Raw genomic sequence first — 20,102 nt, 5'->3', positions numbered from 1 at the left:
ATGTTAAGTGAAAAAAGAGACACTAAAGAACAAATAACTGTATGATTCTACTTATATGAGGTACCTAGAATAGTCAAATTCATAGAAACAAAAAGTAAAAAAATGTTTACCTAGAAAAATGGGCTGAAGGAAGAGAGTGGGGAGTCACTGCTTAATGGGTAGTTTGTTTGGATGATGAAAAAGTTCTAAATATAGTGATGGCAGCACAACAGCGTGAATGTTGTTACTGATATGTACAACTTAAAAATGGTTAAAACGGTAAATTTTATGTTGTGTATATTTTACAATAAAAATGTGGCTAGTGTGAGGAACTGAATTTTTAGGTTTAATTAACTTAAATATGTTTAAAAACCGATACTTGATTCAGTTATTAGAAACCTTTTAAGTATTTTGTAATCTCCCACTATGTAAAGAAAAACATAATCTCACACATATTTGAAATGCCAACTTTGTTTTCAAGCCTGGGGCAACGTTAATATAGCTATCTCCTTTCACCACGGGGAGAAAAGTATTGCATTTCACACCTGAAGCCTAATTTTACATTGTAAATTATATAGCCTCTAAATAATCTTCATTCTAAGTATTTAAGTATTTATAGAATACCTACAGAAACACAAGTTGTGTTCACAAAGAATATATTACATCAAAAGTACATGCCAATACCACCAAAATGGTTTTATTTTTGTCACTGATAACATGCATAACACTGCCAATTGTATCATTACAATTTGTTTTGATTTTGTTAAATAGTACTGAAATATGCATTAAAAATATATGTTTACACTTAAGTTTAACACTTAAAGAAGTTCTCTGTAAACATAACGCCTTCTCAATATATTTTCCTATTTTGTATCATACATAAATAACTTAATCTACAAAATCATAAATAAACCTATTAACTCTTGTGGCCTAAGAGTATATACCAATTTTGGAGACAACAAAAATGTTGTCTTTATGATTTTATGGGTAACAACATGCAGGACTTGCAGGGTTTACTATCAAATAAATGACTCACCACAAGTCATTATCGTCTCCCAACTGAGTCTGCCAATAATACACCTTCCAGTGCCCTTGGTAAAGATGCCAGGCGCTTACAAAGTCAAAATAATCAAGACTAGCAACAGAAGGCTGTCACTTAATTACTAAGTCTTACTTTGTCTGAAGAACAAAACTGCTGCTAAAGAGTAAATGCTATCATTTCAATGGAAGCTAATAAAATCTAAAATAAAACCGGATTAAAATCCTATCACTCTTGGGAAAATATTCCATTGAGATTTTGCTACAGGAACAGAATTAACACTATCCTACATTTTCTCAAATTCACTTTGAATCATCACTTTGATTAGTTAAAACTTTCAGGGAAAAAATAATGACACACAAAGTGACCTTGGAAAGGAGTATTTATAATTCCTGATACAGAACACTTGATTATTTAGTTTTTGTTTAATGACTGAAAATCTTTACTCCTTCAGAAATATCGTATTTGTTGACACATACTTCCTATTTAGTGATTTATTAGATAACCACTCAAGATATATTAGGTAACCACTCAAACTATTTTTACATAATAAAATTAAAGAATTTTGCATATTGGAAATATTTCATTAAGCATTATTTTTTAGGCCGTCTTATAGGGTATAAAACTTAGAAAGAAAAATACTGTCAATTAACATTTTCATTAAATTTAAATGATTCAAATGACAATACTAAGCACTATCATCACTTTTAAAATCTAAGTTTCTAATTTTTTTTTTTCAATCAATACAAAAATGGATCTGGTTGATACTGTTAGCTACCAGAAAAACTTTTATGTTTAAAAAACTAAATATTCTTTGTTAAAGAAGAGCAGGTTAAAACAAATGATTTCTGTGCTCATAAAAAAAGATTCTGATATACGTCGTAAATCTAAATCAAAATTCACAAATGGTGGCTGAGATTCTGTCAACTTTTAGCCCAATACAACACAAATCCACGCTTATTTTGCATAAACAATTCAAAATTAAATTTTATAATGGAAATGTCAACAAGTCATAACTATTACATTACTTCTGATGGGTTCCACTATACTTCAACCAGGCAAAGCAGATGTGCACATCTGACAGACAGACTGCTTAGAAAATTAAAGCTATCAGAGCTATAAATAAAGAATACATAAATATGAACACAGCAATGCCAACGCATTAGAGCTGTTAAAAAAAAGTACGATGTGATGTAAACACATCTGATAGTTCTCTCTGTAAGCCATTTTCCACTGATTTATAAAGCTATGGTTTTATAATTCTTTTAAAAAGGAAAATGTTTCTACACTGCTGCATGCAGTAATTTCATTGTACATTCCTGACTACAATGCAATCTTCAAATCCTCTTGAAGAGCTTGACATATCTCATCAGAATTTCTCCAGAAAGTCAGCTTGTCGTATTTTCAGCAGCCTAGAACAAGAAAGTAAGTTTCATTATAATAAAACCACGAAAAAAGAGACACCATGGAGATATGTTTGTCAATACTGCACTATCATTAACAAACAATTCCTCCTCCACATATACCAAACCACTTTTATCAGGACAACGCAGTGGGGTTTTCATTTTTTGCAGTACATTAGAACTACCTTTTGAACTCACTGCTAGGCTAACAGTGGAAAATTGTTATATCTTCTTAAATAATACAGTTAACGTAAAAATATACTGCTATTTGAAAAACTGACCCAAGCGGACCTTATCCACACACTGTATCCACCTTATCCAGTCTTTATTGGTTCCTGCATGTTTCATTATAACAAGAAAAGGGGATTAAGAATGAAAATGACCTTCTGTTAGAAAGCAGAGAAAAAAAGGGCAAACGGGAATAATGAACACATGGCTAATCCTGCTTCACCTATATACCACCAACTATTATACTTTCCCTGATTATTCCGCAGAAATTTCCAGACACCATATGAGTCATCAGTAAATGATCTGAGACATTTCTTTTTCTTTTTTAAAGATTTATTTATTTATTTTACAGAGAAAGAGAGCGAGTGCGCACACATGTGCTCAGGGAGGGAAAGGGGGAGAGAAGCAGGCTCCCTGCTTAGTTTAGTTAGCTTAGTGTGGAGACCGATGGAGGCTCAATCTCACAACACTGAGATCATGACCTGAGACGAAATCAAGAGTCAGATGCTTAACTGACTGAGCTGCTCAGGCGCCCCTAGATACATATTTCTAAAAAATGAGGATTTAAACAAGTAATTTCCTAATGCCAAATATGAATATGATGATTTTAAATAAGTTTAATTTTAGAAATACACAGTAAACTTTTAATTCATTTACATTTCAACTTTTTTTTTTCAAGATTTTATTTATTTATTTGAGAGAGAGAGTGCAGAGCGAAAGACAGAGAGAGAGCACAAGCAGGGGGAGGAACTGAGGGAGAGGGAGAAGTAGGCTTCCCCAGAGGAGGGAGCCCGACACGGGGCTTGATCCCAGGACCCTGAGATCATTACCCGAGCCAAAGGCCGACACTTAACTGACTGAGCCACCCAGGTGCCCCATGTTTCAACTTCTTAATTAAAACTTGCTTTTAAGTTTAGTCTAAGTTCAGAGGTCTTTCATGAAAATCCCTTAACATGTTGGGAAAATTGTAGTTAACTCAATCTGAAACATTCTCTTTGCAATCAGCAGAACCTACCTTGTTTGTCCATACAGTTGGCTATTCTAATTAGCCTTTTGCTTCTTTGGGTTTATTATTCACAAGGATTAGAAAGTAGTTTGAAAAAAATCTCCCTTGTTCTAAAAGGTTTCTTATTTCTTTCTACCCTTAAATAAGGTTCTTATATTAGCTTTAGCTGCATACCTTTAGGCACTCTGTCTTCTTCCTAACCCCATTCTCAGTATCACTTACTTCAAAGAAGCCTTGAAACAATATAAACAATTTTAGAATTTTTTAAAAATTAAAGTACCTTAACTCTAATGCAATTTAATTTGTCTGGTCCCATTCCACTTTCATACTAATTTTAGAGGTTCTCCTCCAAGAAACAATGAAACAAGTATTTTCACCTAACAAGCAAGTCATCAACCTTGTACAGCATTCCTGTTATGAATATAGCACTATTCTGTTTGAAAGGACAGCAACGGCATCCTAAAGAACCCAGTTACCAGAAGGCCGTTAGAGACTCCAAAATTTCATAAGCATTGGCCCTGAGAAAAGCCAACTTTAACAGTCTTGTCTCCCACACTTTGCTTTCCTGTGTCAGTATATTCCTTGTTGAATCCCTTATTTCCCTCCCAACCTCAAATTCTACAGCCCCAATGTCCTCATGCTGTACAAAACCTTTCTACATACATAGGACATACATACAGGACAGCTGCAAGAGAAAGGGCAAGGCTTCTTAGTGCAAAGTGCATCAATAATAGTCCAATTCAAGGCACCTTGGCACTGAGGTAGAAGATACAGGAAGTAGGTTTTGTCCAGAATTTCTGAAATCACAGTATGTAAATGATTGCTTATACACAAATATTAGCCCTGAGGAGGCAATACTAAAGTTCAGTATTTGATAAATCATTCATAAAAATAAGGTCTATTTTTTTAAAACTGCACCTTAATTAACAGTCCTACTTATGCTGTGGGAGATACACACAATGCGACACATCCACTGATGCTAAGAAACTGACCTAACGGTGTGACACACAGCCAGCTACTTTTACGATAAATGATCTAAACAATATCGATATACAAATCTGAGAGAAAGACAAAACAATTAATGAAAAATTGTTGCAATTTTCTACATAGTTAACTGAAGAACAAAAGGAAGAACTGGATGTTTTAGGCCAATAGCTCTTTGCAACATTTCAGGATGTCCTTGATTTATATTTTACACATTCTAAAATAGAGGTAACTACCATACAATGAAATTCTAATCACTAGGATTTCTAGTAAAGGCAGGAGAACACAACAGGAAGAGTTTTTCCTTACTCTATTATTAGTTCCAAAAGAAACAGACAAAAAATAAGAGAAATTAATTAGCAGCAACCACCCAAAAGGAAAAAACCACCATATGCTTTAAAAGTCTGTATGGGGTGGCCAAGGAAAGCCAGGTATGGCTCACAGTGCAGCTCAGAGCTAACCAGCTCCCAATCCCAACCCAACAGTAGCAGGTAAGAGAGAGAAAGTAGATTTTATAATCTAAAGAGAAGCAACGTGTGAAAGATTCTTTAGGAAAGCCAGGTATGGCTCACAGTGCAGATCAGAGCTAACCAGCTCCCAATCCCAACCCAACAGTAGCAGGTAAGAGAGAGAAAGTAGATTTTATAATCTAAAGAGAAGAACGTGTGAAATATTCTTTAATCCATAAAGTTAAATGTAATATTTTTATTTTTAAATTAGCATGATACTATCTAGAATGGTGTTCACCAAATATTGCTGACTATCTCTTGGGTGGTTGTGAATGATTTGTTTCCTTCTTTGTATTTTGGTATTTAAATATTTTGAAATTATGAGCATTTTTTAATAAAAATTATATACAGATTTCAAACATTCCTTTAAAGAATAAAGTTCTAATTAACATTTTCTTCTTTGCTAGACACTTTTCAGGATTCTCTTCCCCACCTAGTTTTAATGAGAAACTGGCATACTGGTTGTTGTTTATGGAAAATGTGTTTTAAGGGGCTTTGTGTTTGTGTGTGTGTGTGTGTGTGAGAGAGAGAGAGAGAGAGAGAGAGACTGACCTTCCATTCAAAGGGCAATGCTTTCTGATTTTGTTTGCCTTAATTATTGATTTTGCCTCCTATGTCTCATTATGGTCCACTATTCTCACTATGGAATAGCCAGCATGTTCAAAGCTAAAAAAGCTATGCTAAGTAGGTAATTCTGAATCTCCTATCCTAATACCTTGGGTTTATTTTGTCTAAGGAAGAGCTACCCCAAAACACTTCTGTAAGTTTCTCTTGTACCCCATCGACTAGGTTATTTGTGTGTGGTTCCTTTATGGCACTCAAACTGCATTACAATATGAAAACTTCATGGTCTTCTGCCTCCCTATTCTGTCAAATTCCAACATAAACAATAAAAATTCATGCAGTTGTGGAAGATGTTTATTAAATAAATTCTCTTCCACTAGAATTTCATAAATTTACTGATCAAAGACTATGATACTGCATTTTATTTTTAACAGCAGGGTTATGAGAGAATACTAAACCAGGGAATGTTCCCATGCTACAGTCCATTAACTCACCTCTAATCACATTTCACCCTTTCTCAAAAAGCAGGCTCAGATATTTTTTAGAACTTATTGTAGGTGAAAAGTTAGTAGTTAACTCAGAATCCAGAGTCCAAGTTCAAATCTCAGCTCAACTACTTCTCAGTTAAGTCCTTAGGAGAAGCGGGCCGCCATAAGCTTCAGTTTCCTTAGCAGTAAGCTACTAATAGCGGTAGCAGTACACATCACTGCTGCGACCATAAAGGAAATAACACAAGGAAAGCCTTAGTGCACAGAGTCTGGTAAAAGGAAAGTACTCATAAACATTAGTTATTCTCATTATATTATTTAGTTATTTTTCTTTCTGTCATATGCAAGCATAGTTGTGAGTTTAAAAAGTAACAAAGTCTGAATAGTTTTTATAAAGATTTAAAAATCTGACTAAAAGAAATTAGTAACATACACACACATTTAGCAAAGGGTTCACATTCAGAATATTTAAGACTACCAATACAAAAAGAAAAATAGACAACCCAGAAAAAAAAATGGGCAAACTACTTGAAAAGGTATCTCGCAAAGAAAATGGCCAAAAAAACATATAAAAACACATTCAACTTCATTGGTACTAGGAGAAATGCAAATAAAACCACATAAGAAACCCATACACAACCACCAAAATGACTAAAATTAAAAACACAATAAATATTGGCAAAGATACGGGGCAAGGAAGGGAAACTCATATGCTGCTCGTGGACATAGAAACACAGCTACTTTAGAAAAGTTTGGCATTATCTATTCTAGTTGAAGATAAACATAACCTAAAAACAAGCACCTTTACTTGTAGATACACACCCAACAGAAACACATGCACACAGGCATCACGAGATGCGCACAACTATGCTCCTTCCTAGCAGCGTATTCCTAATAGCCCCACACTGGAAGCAACTGAAGATCCATTCACAGTAGAAAGGAGAACTGAATAGTGTATATTTGTGCAACGAAGCATGATTATTTTAGTGAAAAGGACTGTATTACCCACAACACAAACGAACCTCCGGGGTGCCTGGGTTCCATGCGCAGAATCTGTCTGACATTCTCTCTCTCCCTCTTCCTCTGTCTCTCCCCCTGCTCCTGTGTGCACTTGCCCGCACTCCTGCTCTCTCTCAAATAAATGAACTCTTTAAAAAAAATAAATAAATAAACGAACCTCACGATTCTACTTGTAAGTGGAATACAAAAAAAAAAAAAAAAAAAGAATAAACAAGTAGAATCAAGTAGAATCAGACTATAAAAAGAGAAAAAACTGATGGCTGCAGAGGGGAGGGGAGGGGAGAGGGGGATGGACAAAATGGGCGAAGGGGAGAGGGAGAGATAGGCTTCCAGTTACGGAATCAGTAAGTAAGTCACAGGAATAAAAGTCACAGCATAAGGAACACAGTCAATAATATTCTAATAGTGATGTCATGGGACAGACGGCAGCTACGTTGTAGTGAACAGACAGCATAACGTATAAACCTAACGGCTCAGTCCGTTAAGCGGCTGCCTTTGGCTCAGGTCATGATCTTGGGGTCCTGGGACTTAGCCCTATGTCAGGCTCCCTACTCAGTGGGGAGCCTGTTTCTCCCTCTGCCCCTCCTCTCACTGGCACACTCTCCCTCAAATAAATAAATAAAAATCTTTAAAAAATGTATAAACCTGTCAAGTCACTAAGTAGTACACCTGATATAACACTCGTGTGTCAACTATACTCAAAAAAATAAAAAAACACCCTCTCGAACATAATGTTAAAGAACCCAGTAAAGACTGTGCTGTAAGATTCCGGTTTATATCACATTCAAAAATCTTATAAAATTAAACCGCAGTGTTTAAAGACCCATGTTTAGTCAGTAAAACTGTTAAAAATAAGAAAGCTTCTACCATAAAAATCAAGACAGTAGTTACTGGAGAGGTTAGTGATATAGTGATGGGGAGCTCAAGGGAGCTCTGTAGGGCTCTAGCAATGCAAACTGTACAGATATTCTCTTTATGATAAATTTTTGCTCTGTAAATATGTTCTTTTAACTTTTTGTGTTTAAAGTTTTAAAAATCTCAAAAACAACCCAAATCACTGGAACTTACTAGAGAATGACTTAATTTGAGACGGGTAAATTACATGTATTATATAGTTTTGTTTTCTCAAAGAAAAAAAAAGCTAGAGAAAAGTCACTTTGCCCTTGGACAAGTTTTCAGAGGAACTAACTTGAATATCAGTATCTGTGGTGAGTTACTGTTATATAAACATGGAAATAAAATCACCCAAGATTTTAAATCACTGCATGCAAGTAAGAGAGGGAATATACCTTTCCTGCTCCCAATGTGAGCAACTAAAAAGTGGCAAGTTTGTATTTGAAAAAAGGTGGTCCTCTGGGCCCACAGTGGCAGTGCAGCCATTTGGCCTCAGCAGTCCCTTCCTCTTGAGCTACTGTGTGTCATTCTTTCCTTTTCTTGAAGGAAAAACACATGGTCACAATTTTCTTCCCAGAAGTACAGAAACCCAGTCTTCCCAATGGCCTCACCAGAGCCACTCTGGGCTTTCTCTCCAGAGCATGCTCTCTCGGTAAGGCTGAGAATTTTCCAAATCAAGTGCTGCTTCCTTTTCACGTACCAGTTCCTTCCTCGATCTTTCATTCCTCTTACATTTTATTTTAAGTAGCAAGGAAAATTTTGCTCCTGCACTTTCCACACTCTGCTAGGGAATTTCCTCAGCTAATATCGAAGTTCATCAATTACAAGTTTTATTTTTCTTCCAAGAGTAAAACATAATTCAGCCAGGTGCTGTCACTTTATAGCGAGGACAACCTTCCCTCCAGTGTTCAATAATATGCTCCTTATGAGATCTCACCAGAAGCCCCTTTAACGTCATTTCCAGCAACATTCTGCTCATCATCATGTATGTATTCTCTGAGACAGTTAAAGCTTTCTCTACTGCTCTCTCCTTTCCGAGCCCTTTACCAGAATTGCCTTTAATGTCCATAGTTCTACCAATACTTTCTTCAAGAAATCTGGGCCCTTTCTATTAAGTGTGTAAAATTTTCCAACTTCTACCCATCACCCAATTCCAAAGCCACTCCCTGACTTGTAGGTATTTGTTACAATAGCACCCCACTTTCTAATAGTGAAATCTGTATTAGCTTTCCAGGGCTGCCATTACCACATACAATAAACTGGGTGGCTTGAAACAACAGAAATTTATTTTCTCACAGTTGTAAAGACTGGAAGTCCAAAATCAAGAAGTCAGAAGGCTCTAGCAGAAGATCCTTGCCTCTTCATAGTTTCTGATGGCTGCCAACGATCCTTGGCCACCACCGCAATCTCTGGCTCCACTGTCACACGGCAGTGTCTGTGTCTGGACATGGTGCTCTCTTGGTGTATGTCTGTCCAAATGCCCCTTGTCTTATAAGGACATGAGTCATTAATCCATTATGATCTTATCTTAACTTGATTATACTTGCTGATACACAATTTCCAAATAAGGTCACATACACAGGTACTGGCCTTGAACATATCTTTTTTGGGCACAGACACAATTTTACTCACAACACAAGGAAAATTCTAAACACACCCAGAGACTTCTGTGAAGAGACAATGTGGTCCATGATAGTAGCAATTTTTGTAACTGAACACACGCTACTAAGATCCTGGTTTCCAGAATTTCTGATGGTGACAAAAGCTAGTTTAATCATATTTAAGTAGGATCTTTCACCTAAATTCATTAACCATTTTCTAAACAAAAGGATCTTTCTTTAGAATGAACGAACATAAAAATCTCTAACCTTTAGTGCTTCAGTGGCCTTGCGAAGTTCCTTAATAACCGACGATAAAGCTTCTGGGTTAATTCCTTGCTCACAAAGCCGTACACAAATAGACAGAGTTTCCATATCTAAGCCAGTATTCAAAATTCTTGAAATTTCCAGCAGAACTGAAAAAGACATAGAGGAAACGTCAAAAAAAAATTACATTAAAAAATGTGTATGCAACACTTTGTTTTGAGTTCATATAATACTGCACAGCACCAAAGAACTAGCACAGCATCCCTAGATTTTGTCTTGTTCTTACTTAGCCTAGCACCAGAAATATACTTACACTCTCCCTCCACATAACTGCTTTTTGTACTTTGAATTATATTCTACCACTCATTTTAATATCTTAAATATATGCATCATCAGGATTATTCTGAACATCTCCCCATTTTTAGTATGCTTTTACAATGTAATTTAGTCTTATAACATCCCATTCTATGAAACACCATACATTACATAACTACTGTACTATTTTAAGAGCTAAATGGGCCTCATGTTTTCTTCACTGAAATAATCCTATGATAAGCATCCGTATATCCTAACTTCATTTTATTTCATTAGGATAAATTCCTAAAAGTGGAATTGCTCAGTAATATACATATTTAAGGCTTTAAAAGTACTTAGAAACTTCTACAATTTGACAGATTAATCATGTCCATTGAAATCTAATAGTAAAAAATGAAAGCTTATTTTTTAACTTCATCTTTTTATAGTACTTCATTTTACTGTAGTTTATAAAAGTAATTGACGTAAAAAACACTAGCAAAGAGAAGCACAGAATATAAATACACTGGCTTCATTAAATTTTGTTTTATGGTGGTTGATCCCCAGAGCATGTTTAGAATTTGTTAAAGTCAATGGTCAACATGTTATCTATGGCTTTCTGTATTATTTTCCCTTGGCATTTTACTTAGAAAGTTATTCCCCATGCAAAGATTACATAATTATCTACCACTATTCCCTTCTACCACTTCAAAGTTTATTTCCTGCCTGCCTATAAACATTTAAATATTTAACTCCCTGGAGTTTGGCTAGAAGATAGGATCTAACTTTACCTCCCTGAAATAAGCCCATTTCCTCAATACCATTTATTGAGTAATCCCTCTTTCTACTACTCAATTAAGAAGCCACCTTTATCATGTAGTAAATTCCCATTTACCTATGGATTTGTTGCATCTCTATCCTATGTCAGAACCACAATTTTAATTACTAACTTTTATCAACATGTAGAAGGTTAAAGATTCTCTGTTATCATCCCTTTTCATAAGGTCTTTTATTCTTTCAGTGAAATTAAAAATCTTGATCGAGGGGTGCCTGGGTGGCTCAGCTGGTTATGCATCAGACTCTTGATTTCAGTTCGGGTTATGATCTCAGAGTTGTGAGATCGAGCCCCACATTTCCTCCCTGGGGGTGGACCCCACATTTCCTCGCTGGGGGTGGAGCCTTAAGATTTTCTTTCTCCTGAGTCGCCTGGGTGGCACAGCGGTTGGGCGTCTGCCTTCGGCTCAGGGAGTGATCCTGGTGTTATGGGATTGAGCCCCACGTCAGGCTCTTCTGCTGTGAGCCTGCTTCTTCCTCTCCCACTCCCCCTGCTTGTGTTCCCTCTCTCGCTGCCTGTCTCTATCTCTGTCGAATAAATAAATAAAATCTTTAAAAAAAAAAAAAAGATTTTCTTTCTCCTTCTCCTTCTGCCCCTCCCCCTGCCTCTTTCCTTCTCTAAAAAAATCTTGATCAATTCCAAATTTGGATTATGACTTGAACTGCACAAAAACTACATTATTTTGGGATGAATGGACAAGTTAACAATACTGAGGGATACATGAAGTCTAACTCCTTCAAAAACCTAACATAGTACTCATGATGTTCATGAGATGGGTCCTTCCCACCTTTTCATCTCAGACATTCACTTTCATCTCTAGAATTTCAAGGTTTTTTTGAAAAATGTCTTCTGTGCCTTAACTTTTTGAACACATGGAGTACAGTTAATGTCCTTGTCTTGCTAATTCTAACATCTGTGTCAGTTTTAGGTCTGTTTCAACTGACTGAATTTTTCTATCATGGGTTGTATTTTCCAGCTTTGCATACTTAATAATTTTTTATTAGATTCTTGACATTGTAAATTTTACCTAGTTGGTTGCTATTTTCATATTTCTATACATATTCTTTTTAAAAATATTCTTATACATATTCTTGGGCTTTGCAATGAGATGCGGTTATCTGAAAAGTTTGATCCTCTTGAGTCCTTTAAGATTTCTATAGTCAGGATCAGAGCCCTGTCTGGCGTACAGCTAACTGCTCCTCATCACTGAGGCAAGACCCTCATGAGCGCTCTACTAAATGCCTCATGAATTACGAAGTTTTCTATTCTGGCTGGTAGATATAAGCACTATTCTCAGCCTTCTGTGAGCACGGTGTACTGTTCCAATTCTTTTGGATGCCCTTCCTAGCTTTGTGGGTACCTTCCTCACACACAGGTGGTAATCAATACTCTGCTGAATACTTGAGAGGGACCCTCCTACTGGTCTCTCTCTGTAAGCTCTTTCCTCTCAGGTATTCTGACCTACAAACTCTACCTGCTTTGGTCTCCCTGGACTCTAAACTCCTTCTGCTATCTTGTGGGGGGGGGGGGACCACTGGGTTCTACCTGGGTTCACACCAGCCCCCAACTGCATTGCAGTCTGGAAACTCTCTGAAGGTACTAAGAACAGGCAGCTATTAGGCTCTCTTCATTTACTGTCTCTGGGATCACCGGCCTTTACTACCTGATGTCCAGTGTCTTGAAAATCATTGTTCTGTCTGGGTTTTGGGCCCCCCCGCCCCTCAGGTAGGAGGGTAAATCCAGTTTTTATTACTCCATTTTGGCTGGAAGGCTGACAGCCCTTTCTGTCTCATTCCTTCAGGTTTGGTATGCTAACATACCAATACTGCTCTTCAGTTGTATGCAGGCTGTAGTTTACGTTATCTGCTGAATTTATTTCAATAACTCTATTTTAAGATTTCTAATTCCCCCCCATTAATTGCTTGTCTTTATTTCATAGTTAAATGCTTTTTTATAACCATGTATTTTGTGGCTGTTGTTTCTGCCTTTACCTATCTGAAGCTATATTCTTATCTTTGGCCATTTTTGAGATTTGTGTTTTCTGTTTCTTCAAGTATAAGCAAGCAGCGAAAGACAGTGGTTAAGGGTCTGCTCTCTACAGCCAAGGTACCTGAGTTCAAATTTCACCTTCATTACTTAGTAGGCAAGGTAACCTTTCTGTGCCTTTATTTCATCACTCTGTGAATTAGGGGTAATAGTACTTACTTTACAGGATCATTGTGAGGCTTACAAGACACACACAGAATGCTGTGTCCATTGGAAACCAGTGCTCAAAAAAAGAGCTGTTATTACTACCTTCTCTTTTTTCAATTTTCATGTGAGTTGTTTACATTTTTCATCTACCTTAGGTATTTAGTGATTTCTGACTGGAAGCTTATCGTCAATGGGAGATTTTTCTTGATGTCCTGACCTGGTGAAGCATTCTTGGATGGGCAGTCTCACAGTGGCCTCAGCCCTCTGGACCAGACCTTGTGGAAGCATACTGGCTCCAGACCCAGAGGACATATGAATGGTACTTCCCAATCCCTGGCCGTGGCAGATGGCACATTTCTGGCCCCCAGCTTCACTCAGGCAGGGCAGCATGCTTCGTCAGGTTCCATTCCCAGTCTCCTGCTATGGTTCCCATCTGCTCCTCTTTGGGGAAAACCTCTCTCTAACCAGGAGATTTTCCTTTCTTGTTTTTGAACATGGCTGTGCTGATAATTGCATTTTAGTATGATTTCCTGTCATTTTTATATGCTTGGAGCACAAAGTTTTAACCAAGTGTGCAATCATTATCAATTTTGGCAGTGAATCACCAATTCCTTTACTTTTTAGTTTTGTCTTCATAAACGCACTCTACCTTGCTTTGGTACACTCCAGGCGACTAGTGCAGGTATTCTCGGATATTACTTATTTTGTAGCCAGCCACCTTAACAAATTCCACCGAAGTTTTTCAGTGAATCCTCCTGTTTTCTAATTAGATAATCATTTTACCTACAAATAATCGTTTCGTGTCCTTCCTAACAGTTTTTTCCTTTTCTTATCCTGCATTATTTGCTTGAACTTTCATATCAGTGGTTAAAAAAAAAAATTCAGTGAAAGGAAGTGTTTCCAAACATTTGGAATGCTTTTAACACTAACGTTTAGGATGATGGTAATTTCATATAGCTGTCCTTTGGTGTGTTAACAATGTACTGTTTTCTTTTGCTAAGACTTTAAAATTAGGGAAAAAGTGCTGAGTCTTATGAATACCTTTTCATCAAACACCGAAATAACCAGGTAGCTTTTTGCCTTTGACATAGTGAAAGAACACGTTTACTGACAGATTATATTCAGAGCTGATGAACAGTGAACTTGGGAAATCCCTACTTTTATAGTAAGCAGTTAGCAAACTTGCTTTTTATCTGGAAGTAGAGATTACCTCATCCCTCATGCTGTTCACTGTAATACACCCCTGAGAAACAGCAGGAAGAAAGAGCAGTCAGGGACTTGCCTTCTTGGGCTACTGAGCAAGAATGTACAGGTATGCTCAGGGCTCACAGGCTGCATCTCCCAATAGTGACACTACATGACTTCTGATGATAAACTTAGGAAGGAAATACAGCTTCCTCCTGGCTCTCTCTTGAGGCACTCTCCCTTACAACCCAGCCACCAAGTGTGCCACATGTTCCAGACAACAGCCCCTGCTGCAGGCCCAGCGAACAGGCAGTGTCAACTAGAAGATATGTGAGCAAGGAAGCTTTGGGATTACTCTAGATTCAGCACTAACTGCAATGCATTAGAGACTCTCAATGAGAATTACCCAGGTAAGTCTGGCCAACACCCAGGACTGTGAGAAACAAGTAATTGGTTTATGCCAATAAGTTTGGGATGGTTTGTTATGCAGCAGCAGAAAACAAAAACATGTACTTTCTGACCTAATCCATCCAACTCTCCAACATTACCATCATCATCACCAGTATTTGTTGCTAAAAATTCTCCTCTCCAGTTTTCTTTTCATGGTAGACCTCTATCTATCAATGCTCTGCTTATTCCTGACTTCATGCCTCAGTTCATGCTTTTCTCCTCTGCCTTTTCTCTCCATGTAACTCCATGCTCTCCTTCAGGTCCATCTCAGGACTACTATTTCTTTCCTTTAAGCTTTCCTGTAAACTTTATGTTGATCTTTACCTCCTAACTTCAGAACGCGTCTATAATAAGTATTTCTGTAGTGCCTACTGGTACTTAGGTGTATTCTGTGCCTACTACGCCACTGCTGGAAATATAGTTGTGAAAAGATAGATATGGTCCCAATCCTCATGGAATTACAGTCTACAAGAGATAGATATTAAAGTAATAACTGGTCCTAGTTAAAAGGGAAAGAGGGACAAGAAAAGCATACCTCCAAAACAAATTATAAAGGCATCTTACATAGTTGTGAAAGATCGTGTTTAGGAAAGACTTGTCTGAAGAAGTGACAAGCTTACACTTCAAGGGTGAAGAAAGATCAACCTAACTAATGCAGAGGTAGGAAGAAGTGCTAAGAGAGTGAGTGAAAAAAAAACAGCTTGTGAAAAAGTTCCTGCACTAAAGAGAACTTGGTAAAGAACCCTTCATAGATCTGAAAGGTTCTTCATGTGAAAGCAGTGTAATTACAGGGGGAGCATAGGTGTAAAATATGAGAAAAGACAGACATGAACACCCACTAAGGCTCTACTGAAGATTTCAGAACTTTGGGAAGCTATTAAAAAACATAAAAACGAGAGTATGACAATCAGATTTTCATTTTTAAGACTCTGGCTGGATAATAGGGAATGGATCTTGGAAAGACACAGAACACCCGTGGAGAGGGAGTCCAGTTAAGTTACTGCCATCTTGGGGATAAATGAGCAGATGGCAGGAACAGGAGAGAGAAAGACAAGTGGTCAAATCTGAGACAAAGGAAGAACTGAAAGGGCTTAGTGAAGAACTGAAGGTAGGGGAGGTAAAAGAAAGCAAGAATGATTCCAAGGTTGCTTTCTCTCGTGGGTTAACTAGAGTGATAGCCTAGGGACCATATATTTGTTTCATTGACACTACCTTGTACCCTGTGAACTCTCTTAACTCCTTCTTCTAGCTTACCACCTGATATATAATAAAGTAGCACTACACTGAAACCCTCTGGGAAGGAAGAGGTTCATTTTTATCACAATTATAAAGAACATATTTACTAGCAGTAATTGGAGGCATAAGGAAAATTTAAAAATACACAAAAATAACAAAGTATGAAGCTATCTAGACAATAACTGAAATCTCAAAACGTTGGAAAGCAAAAGAGGCAAGTGAGTATACTGGAGGACAGAGAGAGAGGTAGTAGAAAAGACTGACAATTTAAAGAAGGAATCTGGAAGAGAATGTTGAGGATCTAAAAACGGGAGTAGGAGACTGATATAAGAGCTTCAACTAAATCAGGCCAGGATCAGTCAAGTTCCTTTCAGAGTGAGCCACACAGATAAATTACAAGTCTACCTGCTTTTGAAGTATCATTATCTAAATGCTTTCATTTCACAACAAAAATAAAAATGTTTATAGCTGAGTTCTACAACCCTGAAATCATTCAGATCCATTAAAAGATTAAATTACTGGGGCACCTGGGTGGCTCAGTTGGTTAAGTGTCTGCCTTTGGCTCAGGTCATGATCCCAGGATCGAGCCCTGATTGGGCTCCCTGCTCAGCGGGAGCCTGCTTCTCTCTTTGCCCCTCACCCAACTTATGCTTGTGCTCACTTGCTCGCTCTCTCTCTGAAATAAATAAGTAAAATCTTAAAAAAAAAAAAGATTAAATTATACTGTTAGCTGACTAATGGGAGGGAAGTAGTAAGAAGATGAGAATATACTAGATCTTTAAAAGGGCCTAGTCAGACTCAAACTTTTGACTCTCAGGGCTAGGTTTAAATACAGTGAAACCCCACATTAATTAAGTTTCAAATAATAATAATGTTATTTGGGTAGTTCAGTCTAGCCCCTTGGGCAAGTTAAAGTCTTATTTCTGGGAATGAAGGTGGGACTATAAAATGATACCATGGGAGTGCCTGGGTGGCCCAGTCAGTTAAGCATCAGACTTAGGCTCAGGTCATGATCTCAGGGTTCTGGGATCCAGCTAGAGAAGAGCTCCGTGCTCATGGGGTAGTCTGCCTCTCCCTCTATGCACCAGCCCCCTCGTGCGCAGCCACGCATGTGCTCCCTACTAAATAAAATCTTTAAAAAATAAATAAAATAGAATGACAACATGTAGGATTTTTCTAGTTCAGTGTATGGTCAATTACTTACAGTGTGTTTCTGTGTTTACCTTTGTGCCTTACTTATGGACAATATGGAAAATGTTTTCCATTAACTTTGCAGTAAGTCAACTTCGATTTTACGTGACTGTTTTGGAATCCAATTATGGCAAGATAGCAGGGATTTTCTGCAAGCTCAGAATTCTAATGGGCATGACAGTCCCTAGATACCACATTTAACAAATGGTAATTCATTGCCAACCTGGGGCCTTCCTATCTTGAGGTTTGTGGGCAAACTGTGTAGAGGAGCAGTGTTCTCCAAGTCACGCATATTGAATTTTTTTTTTTAAATGTTATTTCTTCACTTTTTCATGTTCTTACACTCAATAATCTTCATTTTACACACCCTTCTCTCAGTAAAAATCTTGATGCAACCAATATAATCAGTTCTCATTTGTACATCAATAGTACCACCAGAGATAAAATGGAAGTTTTCCATCCAAAAGGGATTCTATGCCCATATAAATAAAGAACCTAAATATACCTAACATAAACTGACAGAAGAGAGGCCTCATACGTATCTCTCCATTCTGTTAAAAAAAAAAAACAAAACGCCACTGGCTTCCATGCAAAGGTGTAAGTCAATACAACCATTACCCACTTTTTGAAAGTTTCTCAGTCCACTCTGCTTTTACAGAAGACCTACATTAGTAGCTATTTTTGCTAACCAAAAAAAATCCGAGTTTTCGCTTTTATGAAAAAAGGCAAAAATGAAAACAGCGTTCAGTGTTTGTTTGCAGCAAGCCATTACAGCGCACAACCCCAGCATTTAGAGTGTCACTGCCAAGCTCCTTCCCCGGGAACTACACTCAACATTTCACCATCAAGCTGCCAGAGCTTTGAACTGTGTCTGGGAGCATCTGTGCTTTATCTCTATTTGTTTTGTGCATCTGTTAACAAGATGTGTCCTAAGGCATCAGAAAAGCCTAAGAAAGGTTAATTTTGGGGTCTGAGAACACTCAAAAAATTTTCCATATAAATCAATACTAACTGCTTCTTCACTATGCACCATCTCAGCTTTAGGAAAGGGTTCATGGGAATGTTCTGCTTTCAGAGAGCCCGGGGAAACCTGTAATGTGGTACATCAAGAAGGAATAAGAAATAGGCCGAATATGGTGTTAAGAATAAAAACCTGGGCGCCTGGGCACTCAGTTGAGTGTCCAACTCCTAATTTCGGCTCGGGTCATATCTTAGGGTGGTGGGACGGAGCCCCGCCCTGTAAGGGCAGAGTCCGCTGGTCCCTCTCCCTCTCCCTCCTCCCCTCCCCCATCCCTAAAGTAAATAAAATCTTTAAAGAATAAAAGTCTATTTTTCAGAGAAACAGCAAAATAGATACGTGGTAAATAAAAAATGAGATGCAAATGTTCTAATAATACACGCAGGTCTTTGAAAAAGAAAACAGCAACCCTTGCAGAAAAAGCCAAGTCTTCTTAGAAGCCCCTATAAGGAGTGGCTGAATCACTAAGTGGAGCCTACAGTGAAGTAGACAAGGAGACACAGCGGGGAGGCCGACACTACAGAGTGAGAATTGCAGTTATGTTTCAATAGAGATGGAGACTAATGTCAATATACCCTGGAAAATGCAAAAAAAAGCAATATTTAACATCCATCAAACATACATAAGTGGATGTGAATAAAATGGGAACAAAGGAGTCTGCAAGTGGAATGTACACGTAATATAACACAAAAGTAATAATAACTATCTTTTGATTCATCACCTTCGATATGCCTTTACCTTAAATATTCACAATAACCTTAGGAGGAAGTGACCTCATTTTACAGAAAAGAAAGACAAAGGTCAAAGATGTTTAAGTAGCTTGTCTAAACTCACCCCCAGGACTATGAAGTGGCAGAACCGGCATTAAAGAGTAGAGAGAGGATGACTCCAAGACACTTCGTCTTCCAGCACGTGTCCGCAGGCGAGACGCCCGCGTGCCTCGGGGCGCGAAAACAGGTAACTACACCTACAGCCTCAGACACCAGCGTCATCTGCTCCAAGATGAAATGGAGAAATTCTGAAGACGGGGCGACCTGCTCACTCGCCGCTTATTTAAAAAGAGCCTAATGAAGGGCCAGAGACAAAGGACATAGCGGTGACCAAGCACACAAGGCCGCTGTCCGCACGAGGCTTACAGTCTTGAAGGCTGTTCCTGCTACGGACGAGGGGAAAAGTGCGCTCTGCACCTGGCGCCGCGCGGCAGGCGGTACGTGGGGTGGCAGCGGCGCCGGAAGCCGGCCCCACGCGAAAGGACGCCAGGCCCCTGCCACAGCCGAGGGGCGTGGCGAGGGGAGCGGGAGCCGCGCGGGTCCGGTGCGGGAGGCACGAGGCGCGCGCCGGGCTGACGTGGGGGCTGCAACGTCGTGCGCGCGACAAACTACGCAAGAGCGGAGACAACTCTCAAAGGATGGGATCATCAGCACTACGGCCCTGGCGGGTCCCTTGGGAGGACCCTCAAAGATGCCCTCTGGGGCAGGAAATGGACCTAAAGTCCTTCTTGGCTTACCGCCGCCTGATAGCCCTGGCTGCGGGAAACGGAAACAAGGTAAAGTGGGAGAAACGGGCACTCACCGTCCATAGTCTCCCTCACCGCGTTCAGATTCGCCGCCGCTGCCGCCGCCGCCCCGGCACCGCTGCTGCTCGCCATGGCGGAGGCCGAGGGAGGCGGGAGAAGGGCCTGACCCGGAACTGGAGTGCCTTCCTTTCTCCTGGGCAATCAC

The 20,102-nt window shown here is 38.6% G+C and overlaps 1 protein-coding gene across 1 annotated transcript; it reads right to left on the bottom strand.

Annotated features, from left to right (window-relative positions):
* Window positions 1-650: 650 nt before the first annotated feature.
* On the bottom strand, window positions 651-20,043 carry MZT1 (mitotic spindle organizing protein 1). Its single transcript, XM_026493396.4, has 3 exons — window positions 19,954-20,043; window positions 9,983-10,128; window positions 651-2,430 (listed from the first exon to the last, which is right to left on the bottom strand). Exons 1-3 carry the CDS (start codon window positions 20,027-20,029, stop codon window positions 2,407-2,409), a joined length of 246 nt encoding a protein of 81 aa, XP_026349181.1. The 5' UTR covers window positions 20,030-20,043; the 3' UTR covers window positions 651-2,406.
* Window positions 20,044-20,102: the final 59 nt, after the last annotated feature.

The sequence above is a fragment of the Ursus arctos genome, unplaced genomic scaffold (genome assembly GCF_023065955.2).
Source record: "Ursus arctos isolate Adak ecotype North America unplaced genomic scaffold, UrsArc2.0 scaffold_10, whole genome shotgun sequence".
NCBI classification, from domain to species: domain Eukaryota; kingdom Metazoa; phylum Chordata; class Mammalia; order Carnivora; family Ursidae; genus Ursus; species Ursus arctos.
Note: the sequence above shows the minus strand (reverse complement) of the source record. Positions and strands in the feature narration are given on the sequence as shown.

Bases quoted from the DNA above. Each gene is read 5' to 3' on its own strand.
- MZT1 (XM_026493396.4), bottom strand. From the start codon at position 20,029: ATGGCGAGCAGCAGCGGTGCCGGGGCGGCGGCGGCAGCGGCGGCGAAT. The intron at 10,129-19,953 runs GTGAGTGCCCGT...TGTCTTTTTCAG, and splicing joins GGTGAGGGAGACTATGGACG to TTCTGCTGGAAATTTCAAGA. The intron at 2,431-9,982 runs GTTAGAGATTTT...TTCTTGTTCTAG, and splicing joins AGGCCACTGAAGCACTAAAG to GCTGCTGAAAATACGACAAG.